This window comes from Nelusetta ayraudi, unplaced genomic scaffold (assembly GCF_046127955.1).
Source record: "Nelusetta ayraudi isolate G7.1 ecotype Tasmania unplaced genomic scaffold, CSIRO-AGI_Nayr_v1 ptg000125l, whole genome shotgun sequence".
In the NCBI taxonomy this organism is placed as follows: Eukaryota; Metazoa; Chordata; class Actinopteri; order Tetraodontiformes; family Monacanthidae; genus Nelusetta; species Nelusetta ayraudi.
The window spans coordinates 895,788-920,000 of NW_027466175.1; the positions used below are offsets into that span (position 1 = coordinate 895,788).

General features: G+C 47.8%; 1 protein-coding gene and 1 long non-coding RNA gene across 4 annotated transcripts in view; one reads left to right on the plus strand and one right to left on the minus strand.

The window, feature by feature from the left end:
* The first annotated feature begins 1,184 nt into the window (after positions 1-1,184).
* Positions 1,185-2,510, plus strand: LOC142904242 (uncharacterized). The gene is made up of 2 exons (XR_012929364.1): positions 1,185-1,389; positions 1,804-2,510. It is a non-coding gene; the product is annotated as an uncharacterized LOC142904242 (long non-coding RNA).
* A 1,974-nt stretch (positions 2,511-4,484) lies between these two features.
* Positions 4,485-24,213, minus strand: part of rassf7a (Ras association domain family member 7a) — a 35,537-nt gene continuing 15,808 nt past the window's right edge. For 2 of the 3 annotated variants that reach the window (XM_076050204.1, XM_076050203.1), the window contains 5 exons: positions 10,855-11,067; positions 8,749-9,668; positions 6,849-7,023; positions 6,417-6,506; positions 4,485-4,789 (listed from right to left, as the gene is read on the minus strand). In XM_076050204.1, the coding sequence (XP_075906319.1) occupies positions 4,758-4,789; positions 6,417-6,506; positions 6,849-7,023; positions 8,749-9,668; positions 10,855-10,957 (1,320 nt within the window). In that variant the 5' untranslated portion in view covers positions 10,958-11,067 and the 3' untranslated portion in view covers positions 4,485-4,757. The remainder of the gene's footprint in view (positions 4,790-6,416; positions 6,507-6,848; positions 7,024-8,748; positions 9,669-10,854; positions 11,068-24,213) is intronic. The other variant, XM_076050205.1, reaches the window with a different exon arrangement.

A 24,213-nucleotide genomic window follows, 5' to 3' on the forward strand; every position in this document is an offset into this window, starting at 1 on the left:
AACGAGGCATTATCCTGATTTTCCTCCTCTGGTGTCACGGGGTTATGTGTATCCTAGCCGCGGCTAATCTTTAAGGGGCTTTCACAGCCAAATTTTACCTCTCGATACTATCGTCGTAATAATTCACCCCCCACCCCCTCGTGTCTGCATATTATTACTTGACCATCCGGAAACAGAGAGAGCGTCATGTTTTATTTTATTATTATTTTTATTTTATTTTGAAATATATGTCTAAAATAATCGTATAGTTATCCTGACATAGAATCTAACAAATTTAAACCAATACACGGAATTGTTTATGTTTACACCGGGGTCACCCATCCATCCATTGATCCATGGGCACTGCCCTCTGCAGGGTGCCGCCCGAACACACAGGGTCGTGGAGATGAGCCTGTCCCGGGACAGGGTTAGAACACTGTGTACCAATTACACATTTATAACAGGGTTGTGTTTTTTATTTAACTATATGTACTTGAGCAGATGCTCTTTCGCTAAGCCGACCCCTATCATAATTTTTGTATATTTAAATAACTAATATAGCTTATGTTTGGATCTATAGGCGTGTTTCCTGGGAGTAGAAAGTGCCCGTGTTGAGGAATTTGAAGCTTGCTGGGAGTCGCAAACTCTCGCAGCGTAAATTATTGAGCGTCCATCATCGTCCGCCTTCTTTCCCGCTGCATCCTTGGTACGTGCACAGCTCCACTCCGCTCATGGCAACACTGTACACAAGTAAGCCGAGTTCAACCACTTCTCACTGTAGGGGTGGCGAGCCCGATTGGCCAAAAAAGGCGTTCAAAATAGGCTCTGGCGACACTGCAATCAACTGTGACGTCACACAACGTCTGTTAAAGGGCAAAGATATCGGGTTTCGGTTAAAATGGGAGCTAAATAAGCTTCCAGGGAAGGACGCCGATCAAAGTGGAATGGTTCGTTCCTAATGTACGACGTGCAGAACCGAACGCGCCGCACCCCAACTATAACTCCGGAGATCGGCTAAACTTGCTAGCGCCGCAGCGGCCGCCCACCGCGTCGTTTGATTGGTCAGAACTGCTCAATGGGCGGGCTGCTCAACCCAGCCTCTCAACTCCATTGGTTGTTTGCCACGTCGGTTCCGCCCTCATTTGCATAACCAGGTCGGGTTGCAGATGCAGGGGAGTGGGCAGGGTTGGGTAGTGCAAGTGGACTGAACTTCTGCGTCGGTGTGGGGCTACGCTGCTGTTAGAGGCTAAAACACATCCAACTTTCACCGCGCACTGTGATTTATGTGGAGGGAGAAAATGATTGAGTAATTTATTAGATGATAGGTAAGGGTCACTGGCGAAAATGAAACATTTTTTGGGTTTGTTTTTTAAATTTAATTCAGAAGCAAACTTGGCTGGACTTGAACTGGTAAGTAGCCCGTTTTTATTTACCCCTGTTTTGTTTTTTTGTATTATTATGTCTTAATTGTTTTTATGTTGTAAATGTATTTTTCCTCAAATGGCTTATTGAAATGAAATATTTAATATTCCGAGCAACTTTTCCTAGACGCACTTGAAATTGAAACCAAATTCAAGTCGCTCAAATCCCTCGTGAAGTGAAGCTTGTTTCAATTCTTGTTGAGTTCTTTTTTGTATGTTTTTTTAAAATATATATTTATTTAGATTCAATGAATTATATAATTTAATTTGATATGAATGAATAAATGTTTTTTTCATTATTATTATTATTATTATTTTGCTAGATAAAAGGATAAGAATGTGTTGCCCCGAGCCCAGGCACTAATCTCTCTTCCCGTTGACTGCACTGTGTTTTATGGCACAGCCTTTGTCTCTGTCGCCCCGCAGGTTATTCACGGATGTCATATCTGACATCTAAGATCAGGTGAGCCACTGACTAACGCACATTGTGCCAGTTGCCAGTTCCACTGTGCGTGTGACAGCGGCTAACCTGGTTTTGGAAACACTTCACACCTTTGCTTCCAAAGACCAGCCACATCCGGACGCACGCACGCACACAGTAATGTGCCTTCCTATCCAGTGGTGGGATAGGCCTGTTGTTGGACGTGACTGCTGCTAGTCATGCGGACTGTAGCCTACTTCCTATGATCACATACACATACATACATGTCCTCTCCCTTAAGGCAGTAGCTGCCCTCCTACTCCCCCTCTGCCTCTTAAGAAGCCGACCTCTCTACCGCCACCTACTGACACGACACACGGTGAGTGTTTTTGTTCCTGTTTGTGTTCTCATCTGTGAAGCTATACATCACCACAGTCACCGCTCCCATATTCGAGGTCAAGGAACCTTCCTGTTTTTTTGTTTTTACGTTTTTTTGTCAGCCTAGAAACAACGGCAATGTTCTGAAACGTTTACATTAGGAAATCCATGTTGAATTTATTGTACATGTTCATTTTGTTTAACTTGACACTTGGATCAAGTAAATCTAAGTCAGCTTTACCTACATTTTGTTTTGTATGTCTGTAAAAACAAACTTGCCACTCAAGCGCAAAGTAAAGCTTATACTCCAATCCATTTTGCATTTTCTTCTCTCTTTACCATGAAATGAATTTCCTGCTAGTTGGTTTGCGGGGGGGTGTTTTATGTCCATCGGTGCATAATGACTCATTAGGAGCTAGAGGAGAAGATAAGTGCGGCGTGTCAGGCTCATTAACTTGCAATCTCATTCATCATCATCATCATATCGTGGACGTTCAGACGCCCGCTGACATCCACGCAGAGGCTCTTCTTCCTTCTTTCTGGAGTGCTTCTCATGACAGCCATCGACCACTTTGTAAGCGAGAGAGCAGGGCAAGCGAGCGTGGCCCGATGCTCAGTTTCCACATTTATCCCTCCAGTGGACGGGGTTCACGAGGAGTGCCATTGTACAAGCCAAAATAATTCCCCCCTCGTCATGGCGTCCTGAAACATTGCCATAATCTGTTAATGGCCTTTTTTTATGAGAATGGAGTGCCTCTGGGTTTAGATAGGAAGTGTCTGATTTTGAATGTGCAATTTGACTTCATGTGTACCATAACAGGGGGGGAATAATATCCAATCTGTAATGTCCACATTAGCTCTGGTGACGTTTAGAATTTTAACGTCATTATGTTTTACGCTGCAATTCCACGTCACTTAGGATTGCATGAGCAGTCAAAGCCTCCTCCAGGTTCACCGTGAATTCAGTAGGTCGGCGGTGTAGCGGGAGATTTGACCTCAGGTCAATGTGTAATATCCTTTGTGTCCACGGGTTGTCGTCTGTGTTACATCAGGCTGCGAGTCAGACAGTGGGACCCAAACAAGGATTTGGAGCTTACCTAACCCCCGCCAAGCCAGACGGCTGCAAATCTTCTCAGTAAAATCCAATTCTACATAACGAATCATCATATCTACCTCGTACGCCGCAGACATACGCTTCAGAGCCACAGCGTTGACGTCACTTTGAAGCAGGTTGAAGAGAGAGAAAAATACACTAGAATAGAAAAGTAAATACATGCTCAATTAAGCCTGGCTATCCTGGGCGCACGTGGCGTACATTTAAGCGTATTCGAGGGTTAGCGCCTGGCACATGTGGGCACAATAGAGTATTTATAGACATCAACAGGGTTTCAGTCTGGGGTTAGCCAGAGAGCCAAAGAAGCTCAAGTCAGTGAGGGTGTCAGCGTGTGTGTTTGTGTGAGAGAGACAGCTCATCTGTTTACTCCCCAGGGTAAACAAACAGGAAAGGGGTGGAGGACCAAAGCGTACGGTGACGTAACACACAGGGACTGGAGCGCTGGACGTCCACAGCGTCCAACAATCAACCGTCCTCTGATGGTGAATTCAGTTTAACGGCAGAGCGGGCACATGGGCAACACCAGCTGCTGAAACCTGACGGTCGGTCGGAGAGAAATAATGAAAGCATGAGGAGGTCTCAGAGGCTGGAACATGTGACTGGGATTGTCCCCTGCCAGCGCCCTTTGTGACATCACTGAATTCCATTTCCTTGCTGCAAACAAAAGATGTACGGGAGGGACTTTTCTCAGCTGTGGGGAATTCCCCGACAGCTGACGCACATATCACTGTTGCTAAGTATTAGTAAAGACAATTTTGCATATTTTATGGTAACTGCTGTACCACACGCAGCTTTGAAACATCAAACTGTGATGGCAACTGTTATGGCACAATTTAACCCGGCTGCCAAAAATGCTCTTCCATCAGCAGGCAGCGAGTAGCGGCTTCAAAAAGCTCAGAAATAATGATGCAAAAGGTCCGGTGTACCACAAGCGGCGAGGACAGCATTCATATTTTAGTGGCCATGTTATATTTATCATGTACTTTACATAGGAGCTCCACCGCACTGTAATTCTTAGAACATGCACACGATTTATAGGTGAATAATTTAATACAGGGTCATTTCGATGCATCACACATTGACTCAGTATTTCTGTAATTATAAGCAGAATTATAATCAATTAGACTTCCCCCAAAGGCCCATTAACAATCAGTCACAAATATAGTCTATACACAATGCACATGATCTTTTATTTAAATACACAGTAATAGTCATAATTGTTCTAAGTAAAAGGCTTCTATATTATTTTACATTTCATACAGATACTTTGCAGTGTTTACAGTAGCAAAAATCTAAATATATGTGTCTTACATATATACAGTATGTATATCTGAGCAGATTAATTAAATAATCAAGAGAATTACAAAGAAAGAGGTTAAATAGGGAGTGATGGTGACAGAACAGTGAAACAGGCCAAGTTTCCCTTGGCCCTGCGGTCCGTGTTTTATCTCCATGACGGCTCTCTGGATGTCACGACTGCAAGACACACAAAAATGAGTGGGGATGACGATCCCTTTGTTTGGAAAAAATATTTTCTTTCTTTCTTTTGGTTAACACAGCAGGGGGGAACTGCCGCGGTCTAGCCAGCAATACATGCTTAGGATGGATTGACACAACACCAGTTATTGGATTCATCCCGTCACCAAGGGAGGATGCAAGGTAAGACTGAGGGGTCACCAGCCAGAGACAGAGCTTTTTGGAGGAGAATCGGTTTTCAGCAACAACACGCACCGAGATGCCTGTTGTTTCCAAAAGCAGGGAGTGGCTGCCAACCCGCAAAGAAACGGGGCAGAGGAGAGAGCGCATGCAAACACTTTGACCTGTCAAAATCATAGGAGTAGATAAGATAAACATTTTAAGTGCTGATGTATATATATATATATATATATATATATATATGTATATATATATATATGTTCATAGAGAGAGAGAGAGGTACAGAGAACGTCTCTCGTGGACACCAGCAAAGATCTTGTTATGCTTTACAATTAAAAGTTAGCTTATTGTTCAGTGAAAGAGGCACATTATGAGTCATGACAGGTCAAAAGTCAGGTGCAGTGTAAGCAAATGTAAAAAAAAACAACCAAAAAAACAAAGTATATATGCACAAGTATTGTCAACAAGCCACGGCCCCGTTGCTCTGCAGTAAATGTGTAGCTCTTAATAGCGCGGAGCTCGACAAAAATAAACTGGCAAAAGCTCGCAGCTCCGCGAGAAGAAAGTTGCGGCGGCTTCAAGCGGCGCAGAAAACAGACTGGAGGATACATCTTTTCAGCAGGCGAGCGGGGCGGGGGGGCCGTGGAGTGCATTACATTTATGTCAAGCCCTCCGTGAAAGGGCCCACGCTCTTTGGAAGTCAAGTGTCACCAAAGTACAAGGCATTGTATAGACACACTCCGAGCCGGCACACAAAATAGCATCCATACATACAAGGCAGATGACATTGGTCTGGTGTCGTTCAGTGTCACAGTAGATCAACAACGAGGCTACAATCAGAACGTCTACTACAGTCGCTCCTAGTGTGATCGAGAGGTCACATGGGTGAGGGGCACGGGGAGGGGGAGAGAGCAGCAGGTAGAATCAGTTTGACCTGGGAGAGAGGGGGAGGGAGGGACAGCCGCTCTATATTATAGGGATTAGGAGAAAGTTGCCATGTAAGCAGCTACTGTTAGTCCATTAACAAACAGTGAGAAGAAGAGGAGGAGGAGGAGGAGGAGCTACAGACACATGAAAGGATAGGCAAAATCAGGGGGATTAAAAGCTTGCAGGGAAACATGGGAAAATGGAAGTCTATTGTACAAAGTCGAGGTCAGGAGTCAGCAGCGGGGGAAGCGGTGAGGGTGCAGAAAAAGACGTTGTTCAGGAAGAACACGGGAGAACCGCTGAGTGGCAGCACAGACCTTCACCATACAGACACCTTCACCCAAAAAATGAAAAAAACAAAAAACAAAACCAAAAACCAAACGGGAGATGAAGCCTTAAACCCAAAGAAGCTGGGGTGGAAAGTTTGGTGGTTCTTGGACCAGGGGACGGGCAGGGCAGGGCAGGGAAGGAGTCGGAGCAGGATGGCATTAGGAAGCTGCCGGGTCTCACACATACACACCCTCTGGGTTGAGGCTGGACACGAGAGGGTTTTGCAGGTTGCGTGGATGTCCCAGGAACTGCTTGGCAGTCGGACGTGGCGGAGATTCTGCTGATCAGAAGTGGAAGAAAACAGTTAGTGGAGATGCTGATTTATGGGTTAAATCTGAGTCTTAAAGGACCAGTGAGCATTTAAAAGACATGAAATGGGATACAAAATGAAAACGAAATATTTTTTGACAAAATCAATGGTTTGAATTTGTTAATGATACATGTTGGTATCTGTTCTAAGAGCAGGTTGACCACATACTGTACCTTTCGTAGCTCAAACATCGCAGGTATGAGAATGATAGGACACCAAGTGGGACATTTTTGAGACAGGTATTAATATTAACACTTAATTCTCACAGCCTTTAAATTCTCCCAAAGTTAATTAATGCAACACTTATCACACCTTTGTTGCTGCCGCCCTCCTGCAGTAGATGTGCCATCTCTAACTGCTCCAGCTGCTCCTGGAGGTCGGTGCGTGAGCTGGTGTGTGCCGGCAGGACGCCGGTCTGCTGGATGAACTGCTGCAGGTTGCACTGCCTCAGCTCCTTGTTCAGCTCCTCCAGCTCCTCCTGCTTGACCTGACAGGGAGCAGTGGGGAAAAACCACACGTCAGTGTCGACAAAAAGTCAGTCAGTGATGAATTATGATGAAATTATGATTAAATGTAAATTGATGTACATAAAAGGTCGGTGGTGAATACACTAATCGGTTGATTTTCAAGACTTTTACGATGAAGGAATCATCAATCGCTAGCACGGCGTTAAATCCTTCATCTTTTCACCACAAGGGGGCAGCAGAGTCTACAAGCTTACTCTCTCCACGAGCACTCCCAGCAGTCACCATAAGGTCATTCCACTACAATGAATAATCAAATGTATGTTTTTGGCTCTAACTCAGTTCCAGGCCTGTGCTGCTCACTGCAAATTCCTTTATTAATTCTGCGTAAACGCATCCCGTCGCTCGGATCGGGAGGTAAACGCAGCTGAGACGTCCCGCATCCTCCCGCGCGGCCAGTCGATTGATCATCCTTAATCGCCTATCAATCTGCAGTGAATCAATACGTCTGCACGCCTACAGAAGCAATGGTCCGTCATAGCCGAGGCTCTGTGTGTGTGTGTGTGTGTGTGTGTGTGTGTCCTGAAGTTTAATAGATGTGAGACAGTTCACACCTGCAGGTCTGCCTCCATTAGCCTAATGACAGCAGCGTCGCGCTCATCAGCACCAACACTCAAACACTTGGCTGCCAGCCGCAGCTGATCAGCCGCTGACTGATGACACACTCACCCCCCCCCCAGTTACTGTGGCTTGAGCTCTATTATGTTGCCGGTAGTTATCGCGGCAGCGGCTTCAGGAAATAAAAGAATCTCATTTCTTTCTAGTGATGAAAGGCTGGCTGGAGGAGCGCTGTGGCGGTGCGGTAGAAGTTTGGACCTGCATGAAATTAAAGAGGAAGGAAGAAAAAAACGAGGAAGATATTTCCGTCGCAGGATGTTTTCTATATGAGGAAGAACTTTATCGCCGCGCTAATCAGACAAATCTGACTGACACTAATAAGCTGATCTTTATGGCGCAATAAGTTTTACAGCCAGTGTTCTATTTATGACTTGGGTGGAACTGGGACGCAGCAGCCTTTCAGCGCGGGATGGAAGGAACGTCGACAACAGACAGACAACCCTCCACCACACTGTAGTCAAAGGAGAAATTAATTTTTCTTGCCTATTTTTTTTTCCCGGTGAGAACTCTGAATTATGAGGAAACTGAAGAGGTTCAGGTTTTTCCCATATTGGGTTCCGATTTTATTGATACAACAGCTGTGTCTTTGACAATCACCAAAAGTAAACATACAGGAACACCACAAAACAAGACAGGCTGAGGTGAAGTTGGCCCAAATAAAGAGGGCTCCTTTATACTCTTTTACAAAAATAGAACATTGAACCATATGTATAAAACACCAGGTGAGAGCTGTTCCAAGTTGAGTTATAGTGTAATTACAGCATTGTCACATTTCCGTACAAGACAGGACATGAATTCATGTCACATTAGTTTCTTCAGCACCTCTGCAGTTTATCATAATGCCACGGTAAAAATAATGTTTCCTTTACAATCAGTTCTGTTTTTTCTGCCGGTGGGTTTTATTTGCAGCGATATGCAGGTGAGAGAGGAGTGCCGTTTCTAGAGTTTTAGTTTTACCCCTAGAAAGCTGATCTGTGTGGGGTGGAGGTGGAGGTGAAGGTGGTGGTGGTGGTGGTGGTGGTGATGTGCATTTACAGTCCTCTCTCTACGACTATCACCTCTCTCCTTACCTGCAGCACGGACTCGGCCTTCCCCAGAGCCTTGTCAGTCTCACAGAGATGCTCCTCCAGCTCGGTGCCGTGACTCTCCTGGCTCCTGAGCTCCGCCTCCAGGGCGTCGAGCGACTCCTCGGACCTGCCGGCGTTCCTGTCGGCCGCGCCCTCCCTCTGGATCTCCTGCTCCAGCTGGGCCGAGCGCAGCGAGAACTCGTGGAGCCGCCGCCCGCAGTCGTCCAGCTTGGCGTGCAGCTCCCCCAGCTTCCTCCTCATGCCCCGCTCCTTCTCCACCTCCGCCTGGAGCTCCTCCTCCCAGAACTGCTCCTCGGCCAGCTCGGCATGGTTCCTCCTCATGGTCTGGTCCAGGGCCTCCAGCTCCTCCTGCAGGCGGGCGTCGGGGAGCGGCGAGGGGCACGGGGAGCGGTGGGAGCGCTCCCAGGGGTGCGCCTCCCGGTCCATGGCTTCCAGCTGGGCCTCGAACGCTCTCAGTCTCTCCTGCTGCTGGAGAACCTTCCTGAAGACCTCCTCTTTGGAGGGGCCAGCGGGCGGCGAGGGGGAGGGCGCCGGGCTCGGGGAGTGGGACGGGGACGGGGATGGCCGTTGCTCCGGCGAGTCCCGAGGCGACTTCTTCAAGTGTTTGGCTTTGGTTTTGGGAGAGGTGGATGGCCCCAGGTTGAAGGTGAGGGCCTTCTTGGGCTGGCTGCGCTTGGAGGAGGCCTCGGGCTCCGGGTGCTTGGGCAGAGGGAAGGCCGTCGGTCTGTCGGGTTTGGGGCTCGGCCCGTCGCTGCTGCTCGGCCCCGTGCGGCGAAGGAAGAACTGCACCTCGCTGCCATGTTGGCCCAACTTAGCCAGCGACTCCAGAGGCCTCTCTGTGGCCAGCAGCTGCCTCTCCGTGTCCCGGAGACGCTGGATCAGCACGTAGCGGCCCGTTTGACCTGGAGGCAGAAAGACAGGGCGCAAATATATCACAGCTGGAAATGATTGAGGTTCAACTATTGAGGATTCGGTAATAATGTTTTTTTTTTTCTCTCGAATTCAAAGTAGGGCGACCCGGTGGTGCATTGGTTAACGCTGCCGCCTCACAGCAAGAAGGTTGTGGGTTTGATTCTGGGTCTTGGACCTTATTGTGTGGAGTTTGCATGTTCTCCCTGTGTCTGCGTGGGTTCTCTCCGGGTTCTCCAGCTTCCTCCCACACTCCAAAAACATGCATGTGAGGTGAATTGGAAATTCTAAATTGTCCGTAGGTGCGTACATGACTGCGATTGCTTGTTTGTCTCAATGTGGCCCTGCGATGAACTGGCCACTTGTCCAGGGTGTCACCCTGCCTTCACCCTGTGACAGCTGGGAGAGGCTCCAGCAGACCCCCACAACCCTGAGCTCAGGTATTGAAAATGGATGGAATTACAAATAAAAGGGGAAAAACAATTAGCAGACTCTCCATCTCCTGATAGTTGCTTATGGAAACCTGTCTTCCTCCCTCTCGCTGGTGGGTTTGCGTCTCTCGCTGCCTCTACACAAATCCAGACATGAGAACCAACGATATCAAAGCGGCGAGCTGATACCTCTAAATCCCAGCTCCCCGCCGAGAACTGGAATAAAAGGCGGCTGCGTAAGACTGGCACAACATGTAAAATAAATAAATAAATAAATAAATGTTCAAATAAAATGAAGTTTCACCGAGGACCTTGAAATTAGGACAAACCCTCCCTAATGACTTGGCAGCCAGCTCACTTATGGAAGGAGGAGTGCTAAATCTGGAGCTATGTGTTTCGACGGCGTCGCAGGCGACGGCTTGAACGAGGCCTGGGGATGAAGGGACGGAAAAGCCCGAGTCCAATCCAAGCAGGCAGCGAGGAAAATGCAGGGGGCGGAGGGGCACTGATTTGGGTCAGCGGAGAGTGAAAAGGTGGGTGGGAGAAAGTGGTGAGAACCCTGCAACTCCAGCTTTACGCCTCGGAGCCGCCACAGATTGTTTGCAGTAAATTTGCTCCGCCGGGCTGTTACGTAAGCAGCATTTAAGAGGGCAGAAAAAACAGATTAATTGCAAACAACAGCTCGGGCCGCCTGTTTGGCCACAGAGTGTCGCGGCGATTTCACAGCGCGGAAAGTTACCAAACTCACCAATGGCCTGGGCCAGCGCGATGACCACGTCCTGGCAGGACGTCTCCTCGGACAGGCCGCACACAACTCGCACCACTCCGTCCACCCACACTTTGAGCTCCATGGCTTGGGAGGGATGGAGCGAGGGAGGGGAGCGGGCAGAGGGGGTCGGCGGTAATGACGTTCAGAGCAGATCCCTTCGGCCCGGCTCAACGGCTCCGCATGGCACTCGCCCTGAAAGACAGCGAGAGACGGAGAGAGACTTGAGCGATGCGTCACCATCATCACTCAGAAGATCCTGCTGGGAGAGAAGAAAAAGTCTCTGTGTGTGTAGAAACAAAGGCGCGCTAACAAGGCGACGCGTACTAAAAGGCTCTGTTGATTTAATGATGTAATCTTACGCCAACTTGTGACACAACTTGTTTTCAACTCAAACAAAAACACGCTGGAGGACGTCACGCGTGCGCGCACACTAACCCCCCGCCCCCCTCCGCGCACGCCATCTTCTGGTCAGATGTGTGTCTGCTGCCCCCAACAGTGAGGTGAGGTGCGTCACAGCTTAAAGGTCCCATGTTGTGCTGCGCTCACTGTCAAGTTATTGGTAACAACACGAGGCTCTGACCTGTCAGTAAACTCAAAAGAAAAGACAATAACAATTTCCATCCTCCACTTTTCAGAAAGTGTGTGCTTAGAGACCTTCACTGGAGAACAACAGACCTTTGTGATGTCACAAAGAGCACTTGGTAACATCTCTATAACAAGCCCAGTAAGTGTTTGTTCTGCACACAACCAGCCAACACACCCTGTGAGTTTAATGCCTTTTCTTTCATTCTCATGACTATTGACGTTGCAGTTTCTCACTGACGGCGTCCAAACTACATATGAACACACATGGAATTATGAAACAATAAAAGTCTCAAATAACTCAAACACGTTTTATATTTAAACTCTTCAAAATATCCACCTTTCATTAAAAGCATATTTAGAGTTACTGAACGTGTTTCTCCTTGCTGCATAATTACATATATCTTGCTCATATATTTGATGTCTTCAGTATCTACCTGCAGTGTAGAAAGTTGTAAAGATAATAAATTGCATGAGCAGGTGCGTCTAAACTTTTGACTGGTAGTGTGTGGACACTTAGTTTGGTCCCCTTCTGAACCTCTGCACAGCAACAGTGAGCTGAAACAGAGTGTGAAGCTGTAAACTGAGGGCTACATGTGCAGCTTCCCAGAGATCTATGGGGCCATAAGAGTAATTAATTGTGCAGGCAAGAGTCTGGTATTGAAAATAATTATCAGAAAATTAGTGTGGGACCTTATAGAAAGACACCAATGAACTGCATATTTAAGGAGCGCCAGCCAGGGGCTAAGGCGGTGTAGCATTTCATGAACTTCCCAGCGCCTAGTTAAGAGGCCCGGCAGCATCTCGTGGACCTGGGAGCATAAATGCCAATCTGTAACCCAATTAAACGCTCCGCTGCCCTGCTTCAAAGCCGTTATGATAGCTTACGGCCGAGGGGAACGGACAGGGACAGCGGAGCAGCTCCGTGTTTGGAGGAGGGTGTTGGCCGGGCCGAAACACACAAAAGACACATGGCAGGGCAGGAGAGGAGGAACAAGTGTGCATGCTCCCATGTGTGTGTGTGTCTTCCTGTGTGTGTGCGTGCATGTTGCTTGATCTCCCACAGCAGGACCAGAAGTAAGCCTCATCAAGCTTCAGAGAGCAGGTCAGCAGGTAGCCCAGCACGTGTCCGGGCGGCAGGCTTGGCCTGATTTAATGTTGTTCCGTCCTCGCTCCGCCCGTCTTTACTCTCATGGCGAGGCTTCAAAACAAGGCAATAAAGCACTGCGGCGCTCATAAAAGAAAAAAAAGAGAAGGGGAAACGCCTCTGGCGGCAGACTTCCGTGGATGTTCTATTATCAGTGGAGGCTGGCGGGGCGGCTGAAACTTTGCAGGGACGAGGTGGGGAGAAAGACAGATGGTGCCGTCTGTCTGTCTGTCTGTCTGTCTGTCTGTCTGTCTGTCTGTCTGTCCCAGCCGCTCTCAACAGGGAGGTGCTCAATGCTGAGCCCCACCATTATCTTGCCTCTCATTCAGCTCCTGGCTCTGCTCCACTGGCCGCCTATAGGGAGCCGCTTCGGAGGAATGCACCGACTTCATCTGCCAGCCGCAAGAATTTCTGCTTTTCTTAACAAAGCTCCACCCCTCGCTCCACCCCTACCCTCCCTCCACCCCTCCTTCCATCCCTCCCTCCTCCACAACGCTGACCTGGCTGCCCCGCATTACTTGTTGCTGCTGTTTGGACGGCAAACACATGGCCCTGCTGGGGTGCGAGCGCCTTATCTGATATGGCAACACCATCACACGGGAGCTCTGGACAGGCCGCTCGCGGAGAGAGTGGGCGGAGCAGCTGGTCCAGTTGAGGTCGCAGGGCGCCGCCGGAGATCACTTGATTCAGAAACGGCGTGCGGCAACAAAAATCAAACTTTACAGTATTGACAGAGCCGGAGTTGTGCTCTGCAAAGGCTGACCGTACAAATAGCCGGCTTGAGGCTCCGAGTGATTGGAGTATTTATTGACTGAGTCACTCAGAGACGGGTGAGAGGAGGAAATGGGTTTTTGAAATTCTTCTGCGTCGCCGGAATGCCACCGTACAGGCTGAACCTTTGCTTCATTCCACTGTCTTATCAGTCTCACCGTCGTCACCGCTCTCAGACAGGTGCCCTTATGCCGAGCGGAGAAAAAAAATTGGGTTATACCTGTTTGGAGTGTGTTCAAAAATCGCAAACGCGCCTACAGACGGCACCTAAAGCAGAGCGACCGTGTTCTAAGACGTCGAGCTACTGTGTGACTGCGCGCCAGCCTCCGCTTAGTGACGCCACTCTCCCATGATGCCGAGCTCCCGTCCCTCTTGGCTGCTGAAATGTGATCATGTGCGCTAACAGGAAACAAACAGGCCCTGCCCGTCTCAGGTTACTGCCTGTTCTCTTCCGTCCCCGGCAGAGCAACGCCAAGCACCAGACATCCGTCCCACCGCACTCACCGTCGCATCTCGCTGAAATAAAGATTGAAGACGAAGAATGGCAGCGTTTAACCATATTCTGAAAAACAAAAACACTGTGGAATCTTGAGGTGTGACATAAACCGTCTCCAACGACAAATGTGGCAGCTTAAAGAAGAGAGGGATGTTACATGAGCCTCTAAAAAATGTGAGAAAGAAGCTGCAGGTAAAAGTCAGACGTGGAATGAGGTCAAATGTTTGGTTTCAGGCTCCACATGCAAATATGCAAAGAAAACAACCTGCTTTGCAAGTCACGCAAGCGCCGTCCTCGCCGTCTTTACGCCGAGTTCCACTTATTTTCCATTCCGTCATCCAGCCAAACTCAAACCCTTCATTCAAACCTTCATCTTCAAATTTGATTATACATGTTATATACAGATATATACACTACCAGTCAAAAGTTTGGACACACATTTTTTTTTACTTTCTACTCTACAGATACATACATAAATACATCAAAAATATGAGCAAGATAAAGGTGATTCTGCAGCAAAGAAAAACACGTTTGATAACTCTGAATATGCTTTAAATGAAAGGTGGCTATATTGAAGAATTTAAATATAAAACGTGTTATTTTACACTTGTATTGTTTCCTACATAATTCCATGTGTGTTCATACGTAGTTTCGATGCCTTCAGTGAGAAACTGCAAAGTCAATAGTCATGAGAATGAAAGAAAAGACATTTAGCTCATAGGGTGTGTCCAAACCTTTGACTGGTAGTGTGTACATGCACATATATAATCTCCAAAGAACCATTGCCTTTAAGGGCAACTACACACACGCGCGCACTTATCCAAACTATTCATTTTCACGCACGCCCTTTATTTTTAGCTTAACCTCAACGCCGCTAAAAAGTGGGCCAGTGGGGTGACACATTCCGAGTTGTGCTTCCACCCGCTGCCCCACCTGGCGAGTGTGGGCGGGACACTTTCAGCTGTGACTCCAGCCTCCCTGGCCGTCACGGCGAGAAATCCAGACAGAGAGAGAGAGAGAGAGAGAGAGAGAGAGAGAAGAAAAAAAAATGCAAGTTCGATCCCTCTCTCGTGACCAAGCGATTTTAAAAATGTCTCTCTTTTGAGCCAGAAATGGAGCGAGAGAAAGAAAAAAAAAAAAAGGCAGAGACCAAAGTGAACAGTGGTGCCGTGTGATTAAAGGGAAGCAAAATAAAGTCGGAGGGGGAACGAAAGCGGCGGGCAAATGAGAGGGAAGTGATATAAATGTAGGACGCGGACTCTGCCAGGTAGGTGATAAAAGAGAGGGGGGGGGGGGGAGAGACAGGAAACGCGACGGCGGCGGCAGAGATGCAAGACGTGTGCTGTTGTTGCCGTCACCCCCCTTCATCATCATCATCACTCACCCATCTGGCGAGCCTGCCTGGCGTCTTTCATCAGCACGTCTACCTTTTGTCTGTCTGACTGCGGCAGCGGCCTATCAGCTCTCAGCCGGGTTTGACAGAAGGCTGGGGGTGGGGGGGTGGGGGGGGGGCGTGCCTGGCAGACACGACTTCACTCGCCTGCGTGAGCAACAGCGCAGGGCTGTTAATTGATTGGCTCGTGGAGGAGGAGGAGGAGGAGGAGGAGTGGGGGGGGCGGCCACGTGTCAGATTTATGGCCTTTTATTGCACGTAAAGCCTGATAATAAACACGTGAGTGCCGAGGGAAAGTGGGGGAAACTTCCCTTCCTCAGGTTTAATTTAGAGCGCCGCAAAATTCTCTTTCGCCAATGTTTTCCGACGGCACGCTGTGTTTCCGGCCCGCCGCTGGGCTGGGAGAAGCTGGGAGAAGCTCATCCTCCACGTCTGTTGCTCCGCCCCACTTTTCAGAAAGAGTGCCCGGAGACGCCGCCCTGGGAATCAGCCCTTTGTGATGTCACCAACCATGGCTCTTCCACACGCTGCCACCTTCAAACCTAGCAGCACTTCCAGCAGAGCATCAGCTTTAGCCGAGTGGTTTTTGGCAGGAGGCTGTAAACACAGGGTTAATAAAAATATGCTGCCCCCTCTGAGGAGAGATTTAGTTTTTTCGTCATACATATTGCCAGTCTGAAAAGAGTTGAAATGTAGGACCTTTAAAACGAGCGCACGTCACGAGTGGCTTTTCATCACAATCTCTTCGGACACACCTTCATTCATTCATTCATCCATCCATCCATCCATCCATCCATCCATCCATCCACTGGGCTTGTTCTAAAGAGGCTCTGGGAAAGTTTCCAAGCAGGTTTTTGCAGAATTGCTGTTTCTCAACTCCTGAGCCCCGAGGCCGCGTGACGAACGCCGCTCCTGCTGCGCTCGGCAGAGTGGGAAGTGGCGAGCACTGTGTCATGTCGCCGCGGCGGGGTCAAAGGTCGGACCTCCTGCTTTCATGTGGCAGCCCCCGAGAGTGTGTGGAGAGTGGGAGGCCATTAAAGCCTATCTTCACGCTGCCACTCTGTCATTACGCTGCTATCTCAGAGGCACCGGGAGCCCGGCCAGACAATGGCACTGATATATATGAGAGTCAGCAGCGTTCGTCACACACACACACACACACACACACACACACACACACACACACACACACACACACACACACACACACACACACACACACAGCTCAGATCTGGGCCACAGATACGGGGACTCAATAAAGCTGTGAAAAACAACACGTGCGGCTGAACATTCGATCCCGTCGGCATCAGACGTGTTCAAAGTGCGCTGGCAGTGGGCAGGGTTGGGTTGGCATCACTGCGGCCGGACAGTGAAGAGCAGCGCGTGAGGCCGCCCCCTGCCAGAAACAGTCAAAGAGCCTGGGACACGTTGGCACCGGGCAGCCCGCCTCCGCCTGCGCGCCAATTGTGGTCCTGACTGCAGCGCTCGGCTGCGCGGCGTCGCCTCTTTTGTTGCCCCGTGGCATCACTGCAGCGCCCGCGTCGGCCCCCGCCGGCCCCCATCAGCCCCCGCCACCACCCGCCACCACCCGCCACCACCCGCCGGCCTCTGGTGCCACGCAACCACAACCAGAGATGCTGAATTTCTTGTCTTTTGTCCTCCTCTGCCACTCTTTGTCACCCCTCCTCCTCCCTCTCCTACCCCGGAGTTCAGTTAAGTTCACACAACTTATGCGCTTTTAAAGTATAACGGCGAAAATAAACAACAGAGTCCACAAACGGGCTCTGGGTTCAAAGTTGGTGGAATAATTATCCACAGAGGGAGAGAATGTGTCTTTTGCGGCGGGCAGATCGGGAGCCGGTGTCTCCGCAGAGATCTGGTGGCGAGTCACACGGGGACTCATGAAGTCGGCGCTTCACTGCTGCACAGCTAGAAAAACAACAAAATATCTACCGGTAATCGGCTGGAACATCTCCTGCCAGCGAAGCAAAACCACAAGAAGCAGCGAGAAAATGAGAATCAGCTTCTTCTTTCTGATTCAAGTGAATTCGATATATATATATTTTTTTAGCAAATATGTGTATTATATCTAATGCTTAGAACTCAAACCATCCTGATTCCACTCAAATGAACTTATTTTCAAGAATTGCCACACTGCTATAGGGCTCCATGTCTGCTATACCTTCAAGTATGTCTGCAGAAGAGTCTTCCAGTTCATTAGCATCTCTCACAACCTGCTCCGTACAACAGGGAGATGATTCACAACCGCCGCAGCTCCGACAGCCTGAACCTCTCCCAGATTGTCTCGCGAGGACCTCGTATACCTTGAGGATTCGGCTGTCAGTAACTCCAAAAACAGCAGCGCAACATCACAGGAGCACATGATCAGCCTCCTCCTCCCTCCCCACCGCCCCCCCAGTCATGTAGGAGCGGCGGGATCGGCGGACGCTTCAGAACAACATTCCGCATCTGAGCGCATCAGCGGGACGACCGGCTTTGATAGGCGGTGAAATGTGCAGAAGTTTGTCAGGGTGTGTCAACAAAACATCAAGCGGCATTCTAATCACTCTGTGGGACGTGGACCACTTCTGTGGCGCTTCATCTTAAAAGAAAACTGGGCTGTGGGTGTTTTTTTGTTTGAGCCGCCAAGACAACATTTAATCGTTGGCTCGTGCGAAAATAATTGCATCCATGTGTGTAAAACCACATGCATTTTGCCATGAAGGCAACTGTGCTGCGTTTTCTTTGCTCATGTTAAAGAGGACCGGCTGCCAGCCAGGCCCGCCAGTTTCTTAATTAGAACTCAACGGTTGCCTGGTTCCCACCGAAAAGAGCTTTAGTGACGTTTAAGCACGGCCTGATGAATAATGCATTTTTCTTCTTTTTTTTTTCATAGCAGATTATTTAGCAAATATTTCTCGGAGCAAAATCGAAACAGCGCTTGTGACCGAGAAAACTTTTGAAAACGTCCTCTGTTTGCCCATGTCCGTCCTCTTTTGACATGCTAATGACGGAGCGCAGGAGAATCAGAGACGCAGCTAATAAGCTTTGCTCGTCATACTTGCACCGGCGGATCTGCGGCTCCTTCCTGAGAAGGACTGCATTGTGTAAAATTCAAAACAGGAGAAGTTCATTTATGCAGGGCGAAGGGCACGACCTGGCACGTAATATTTACAAAACGGCCGTATCATGTAAAGGCTGCACGCTGAAATAACAAAAGAGCTCAATGGAAAAGTGGTTATTTAGTTTCTGTTAGGTGACTTTAATAAATGCGCACGCTGTGTAATAGTCACTATTTATGCAGACGACGTTAATTGAAGATGGTGCATAGCATTTCAGGCAAGAGGATTCCCCTGCAGGGATTTCAGCCATGTTGGTTTGTTTGGCAGGGAAAATTATTATTTTGGCTACCGTTGTCGCAGGCTGTTGTTATCATTACCGCTGCACAGTGTTTGTTTAATGCCGTGTGTTTTTTATTGACAGAGCGTCGGGAGGGGGAGGGGCCAGTGGAAGGCAGGGAGGACGAGGAGACGCACATGCACAGACATGACTGTGCAGCCAGGCCGGCTGCTAAACAAGAAGCTGGAACACACAAACACACACACAGAGGGTGTGTGACGTCACATTCTTATCTAGAAGTCACACCACCTCGCGTCCTGTACGCATCGAAATGAGTTTTCTGCCTCCAGCAAAGTCCAACTTTGCAGATAGCTCCTTGAAAGGGGAAGTTAATGGCTCCCTTTCACGTCCGTGCATTAACATTTACTGTGTAGCCGTCACCTGTGGCTGTCGCTTCCACTGAGGTCACGCTGTGAAAACAGCACTTAGTGTGAAATTGCAGTCATCGTGAATCACCAGTCATCAAAAGACGGATGCTAACCTGGCCTGAACTGCGGGACGAGGAAAGTAAAGGGCACGGGGGGAGGGAGCGTGCGTTTTAAATTCTTATAAAGCAGAGCTCGCTTTTGTTCCTCTGCATTTCTGGCACAAAGACCAGAAGGGCAATCTTTTGAAATGTTACAGAGAGGCAACCAGGTACGCTCCCATGATCATGTGGCCGGGGAAGTTTACACAGCACCGGCAGCAACAAAACACCACTGCAGTGCTGGAGGGGACGGTGTGTGAGGGACTTGCTCGTACCTGAGCAGCCGGGTGTTAGTCACTCGCTCGTACTCGCCTCTGCTCAGCCGAGCAGAGCAGAGATGGGTACATTTGAGATCAGGAATTCACCTGCGCTGACTCACGGGTCCGCCCACAAACGTCAGACGCGATGGTGCCCGGCGTACCACAAAGCGGGCGGTAGTCCGGGCAGCGCTGCCCTGCAGTCTGAGACAGAACTCAGCAGAACTCTGGATGAGGAGCTGAACTGCCTGCAGGCTGTTCTCCCGTCGTCGGCCGGTTCAGGGAATGTTGCAGTTCCCCTGGAACAGCACTGACAGGTCTTCCAGGGTAAATACAAACTAAGTGCGGATTCATTTCCACGTGTAATTACATCCTGTCGACTTGACTCAGCAGGTCTTGCCAGAAAAGGGGAGCGTTGCATCGTCAAGTTCCAAGTCAAGTTCCAGCGCACACTCACACAGCTGCAAGCTCGCACACACATGCAGGGGCGATACAGACTTTCTGGTTATCGTGCGGGTGAAATGACAGCCAGGCGTCAGGCCGACTGTCTCAAACCGAATAATTATATTTAAAGTGGGTCTATAAAAGTGAGTCTGCTAATTTGGAGGGACGAGTTTTACACAGCACGCATATAAAACTGAGTAGTCCCACATTCACCACGGCGGACTATTTATAGTGGAGGGTTTTTTTTTTTTGATAGGTGCCTGAGTGAGGACTCCTCTCTTCCTGAATGCGCGCAGGATGCCGGCAAGAACGTCTCGGCCTCTAGTGTCACAGGTTTGAAGCTTAACTCATTAGTAATTTAAAGGTCGCTTCCATGTCAGCTCAAATCAATTATTCACTCACTTTTTTTTTTTTTGGTTCCCTTTTTACCTTCATATGCCCTTAAATCACAATTAAATACAGACCATAAAGTGAAGTGTGAATGAGGAAATTTGTTGAGTTAATTAATCTCAATATATATATTTTTTTTCATCTACTGAGGTATGATAAGGAGTTGCTGTCCTTTATTTTTTATTCATTTATTTATTTATTTTTTACTTTAACCTTACTTCAATTCTTCATAATCCTTCGTGCATCGAACCCATTGCATTCTGAACCTGGGCTGAAGGAAACGGTTCCATTAGCGTGGGAGAAAGAAACAGATGTGAATGGGCTGCTGTGAGGTAAGTGAGCAAGAGAGCCAAACGACCAGCACCAGCGTTTCCCAGCGTTGTCTGCAGCCACTGGAAGGACTGAAGCTCTGAAGTTTGGCTGAGGTGGACATCAATCCAGAACACAGCAGGTGCACATTCCTCTGAAACGCTCCTTTCACAGCAAAAATACACAACTTTGACATGAAGGCAACAGACTCATCTGCTCAATGAATTCTTTCCTCCCAGGACGCCAATCGGGGGTCGCGCACATTACATGGGTGCTTGAAAACATACTACTGCGGATAATGCAATCCAGTCACAGCCGGTTCAAATTAGACTCAGGGTTTAAATCTGACATCCAAGACTTCACGCTGTGATGCTACAGAGATAAAAGAGCAACCAGCCCCGACGGTTGGTGCTATTGTTTCAACTTGAGCATTTGAACCCGCAAATTATCAGGTATGACAAACGCTAACCCTAAAACCCAGGCAGTGACGAGCTCAAGATAGAAATAACACATGGACAACATGCAATCATTTGTTGATGCTCATGTGTATCAGTGAAATTGTGGCAGAACGCAATGACTAAGTCTGACTGAACTTTTCACAAAGAATGCTGTGGCTAATTTGGGTAAGGATGGTTAATCAATCACCAACACATGTCACACATCTCCTGACTCATCATGATGAGTCATTTGCCCACAACCTCACATTGTACAGAGCAACGTCTTTTGGCCAACCCACGTCAAGAGTTTCAAATCTTCTCTCTTCTTCATCTCTCTGACTGGCTCGTACTGGGTGCAAAAAAGTATTGAAATGAAACAGTTCATTCTAGTTGGTGTATTTACACAAGAACGGTTATGTGCATGCGCGTCCAAACTGTACAGTTTCGGCCTTACGTGCACTTTCGGTCAATTTATTGTCCAGGTTGTCGTTGTATTTATCAATAATAAATCTATTCTTGAAATGTCAATACAAATCGTAGTAACACCGAAAGACGTATTAGTTTGCCGTACTGTTATATAACTGTACTGACTAATTAAAAAGCGTCTTCTTCCTTCAGTCCTAATATTGAACCAAGGTGGTTCTACATACCAGGCCCTTTGACAGAGGAATGATGGTAAACACACGCATGCCACAAGAGAGCCAGTAAGGAAGGCCTAAACCCTGCGACTGGGATGCAAAGGAGACTTCCTTCACCAAAGTACTGTGCTGGAAAATATAATCATGCAACGCTTCAACAAACCCTGCTCTGGAATAATATTGCTAACCAGTAGGTTATATTCCACGCGTACATTCCGAACGAGCAAAAATAACTCCTCAACGCGAGAAGATGGGGGAAAAGACTAGCACAAGTAATCATGTGGAAGGCGGAACAAAGGGATGATTTTCAAAGCGGAGTCAGGCAGAGTGCATCATTCCCCCACAGACTTCCCTGACATATTTTATATTACGAAAGTATGGCGCAGTTGTTCGCGGATGAAAAAAGGAACGCGGCATTAGTGCCAAGTCTTGTCTCCTCTTATGGGAGGTGGCAAACGCATTAGGTGAGAGATAAGAGCGAGTTTAAAGGACTCCTCTGATTTATCCCGCTGCAGTAACGTGTTAGAAGGTTTAGCTGTGCGTGCTAACGAGTTACTTTGAAGGTTACAACCTGATTTCCAGCACTAATGGAAAAACTGAGTTTGTGGCTGTGAGTTGGTTCGACTGTGCTGTGATGTATGTTTTTTTGTAAAGTGACATTTAATTCAAAGGAAATACTCAAAACTACTCTAATCGACTGAACGTTGGACTGAACATTGAGTAGCCAAGATTGCAAACTTAATCCAAAATAAATAAATAAAGTTAAACGAGCAAATTTGCAGCACAAAACTGCTGAGGGTTGACACTCGGCCTAACCCGTCTACAGAAGTAAAGGGTGGACTCTGGTTGCGTTGCGTGTGATCACAAGGCTCTAGCTGGGCCTCTCAATAAGCCTGATTTGTAGTTTGATGGGGAGTTGTCTCCTAGACCACTCTCCCACTCACCCTGTCATTACTCAGAGGAGGAGCCGGGGGGGGGGCCTATAGGGGTGGCAGGGGGAATGTCCACGCAAGTCAAGATGAGTAAGGAATAGGTGGGAGTCAAGGATTTATACCTCTTCCTGGTATCCAGGGAGCGCCTTCAGGAACAAGATAGTATATCTGCCCGAGTTGGCCCTTTTGCTTCCAAGAACCTGCCCCACGGTGATCCTTTTTGTCATGGATACACGGGCACGTACACACAGCCTGACACTGGCAGGGGTGCCGCTAATGAGTTTACATATGAAAGATATGTTGCCGACCCCTCGGGGAACGACAGAGCGGGAGGGGGTAGCGCACTAATGAAGGCGAGGCGAGGCACAACTGTACAAAGAGTGTTTGTTAACGGAGGGATACTTAGCAAGGCAATGCCTTCTTTGACATATGCTAATGTGAAATTAAAGCGTTTTCCACTGAATAGCATTAAAAGTTCTGCGTAAACTTAGTGTTTACTTACAAAGGGAGGCTGTTCAACAGACATTTGTCTTATAAGAAGCCTTTGAGACGTCGACTGTGCAAGAATGGCCCAATAAAGGCCTCTTTGTAGAAAGCCTTTTTTTTCACAGCATGCAGAAAGAAACAATGGATTTTTGGATCGCTTGTAGAAACTCAAAGTTCAAGTAGATACATATTGATGCTCTCGAAATATGAAGCCTACTTTAATCCTATTACAGATTCTTCACCCACTCCATCGAATCAGGTGTTAAGACAGGGTTTGTCCTCGCCGACATGTAACAGGCTAACAGGAGAGTTTTTGTTTGGCAGCTTTGCAAAGAATCTCAAAGTCTAAACATATTTGATTTATATTCTCAAAGGCGTTTTTGTACTGCCGGGAAACCATTTTGGCTCCAGGTCCATGACCCGCTGCTTTCATGACATTATAAAGCGGAGTAAAAAGCGGCAGTCTGTTTTCTGACCTGCATTCTTGTTATAGCAGAAAGTCAATTCTGTTGCCCTGAAGCAAGAAAATGGTTCACTCTATGAAGGTGTGGCACAATAAACCTGAAAATACATTTCAGTGTAAAAAAAAATCCAATACATTGTTTCTCTTGTTGAATGAGCAGCCTGCTCCTTTAAACTCCAAGGATGTTTTTTTATCAGCAACAAGCTGAGAAAACTATGTTGGCTCACTTATTTTAAGAGGATTTCCGTTTGCTGCCGATACAACATCTGCAGATGGCTCAGAGGACAATATCAATGAGTTTCAGCTGGAGGCTTTAACAGATGAACAAAGAGCCAAAACAAGATAAAACTATGTTATTGCTGTCTAAGAGGGGCTTAAATGTATTAAACAAACAAAAAAAAAAAAAATAGTACCGCATTGGCACAGACACCAGATCTGGTTCAAGGACACCGAAAACAGAAGGCGAGTAGGTAACCTAACACCGATAAAATGTCTTATCTTGTAATCCATGCGGAAGAATGGAGTGGGCACTTTGGCTATGATTATCCCCCGAGCTCGCAAGTATAAACCTTGCTATCACTAAACCACTGACACAATTCCTACCTAAATTCTATGATTTTTTTTTTTGTCTTTATATTTTTTTTCCTGCGTGCAGGCAGCACACTGTTGGTTTTTCCCACAGGCTTCAGACTCTAAGTGGTCCTTGCATGTTTTTTCAGTTCATATTA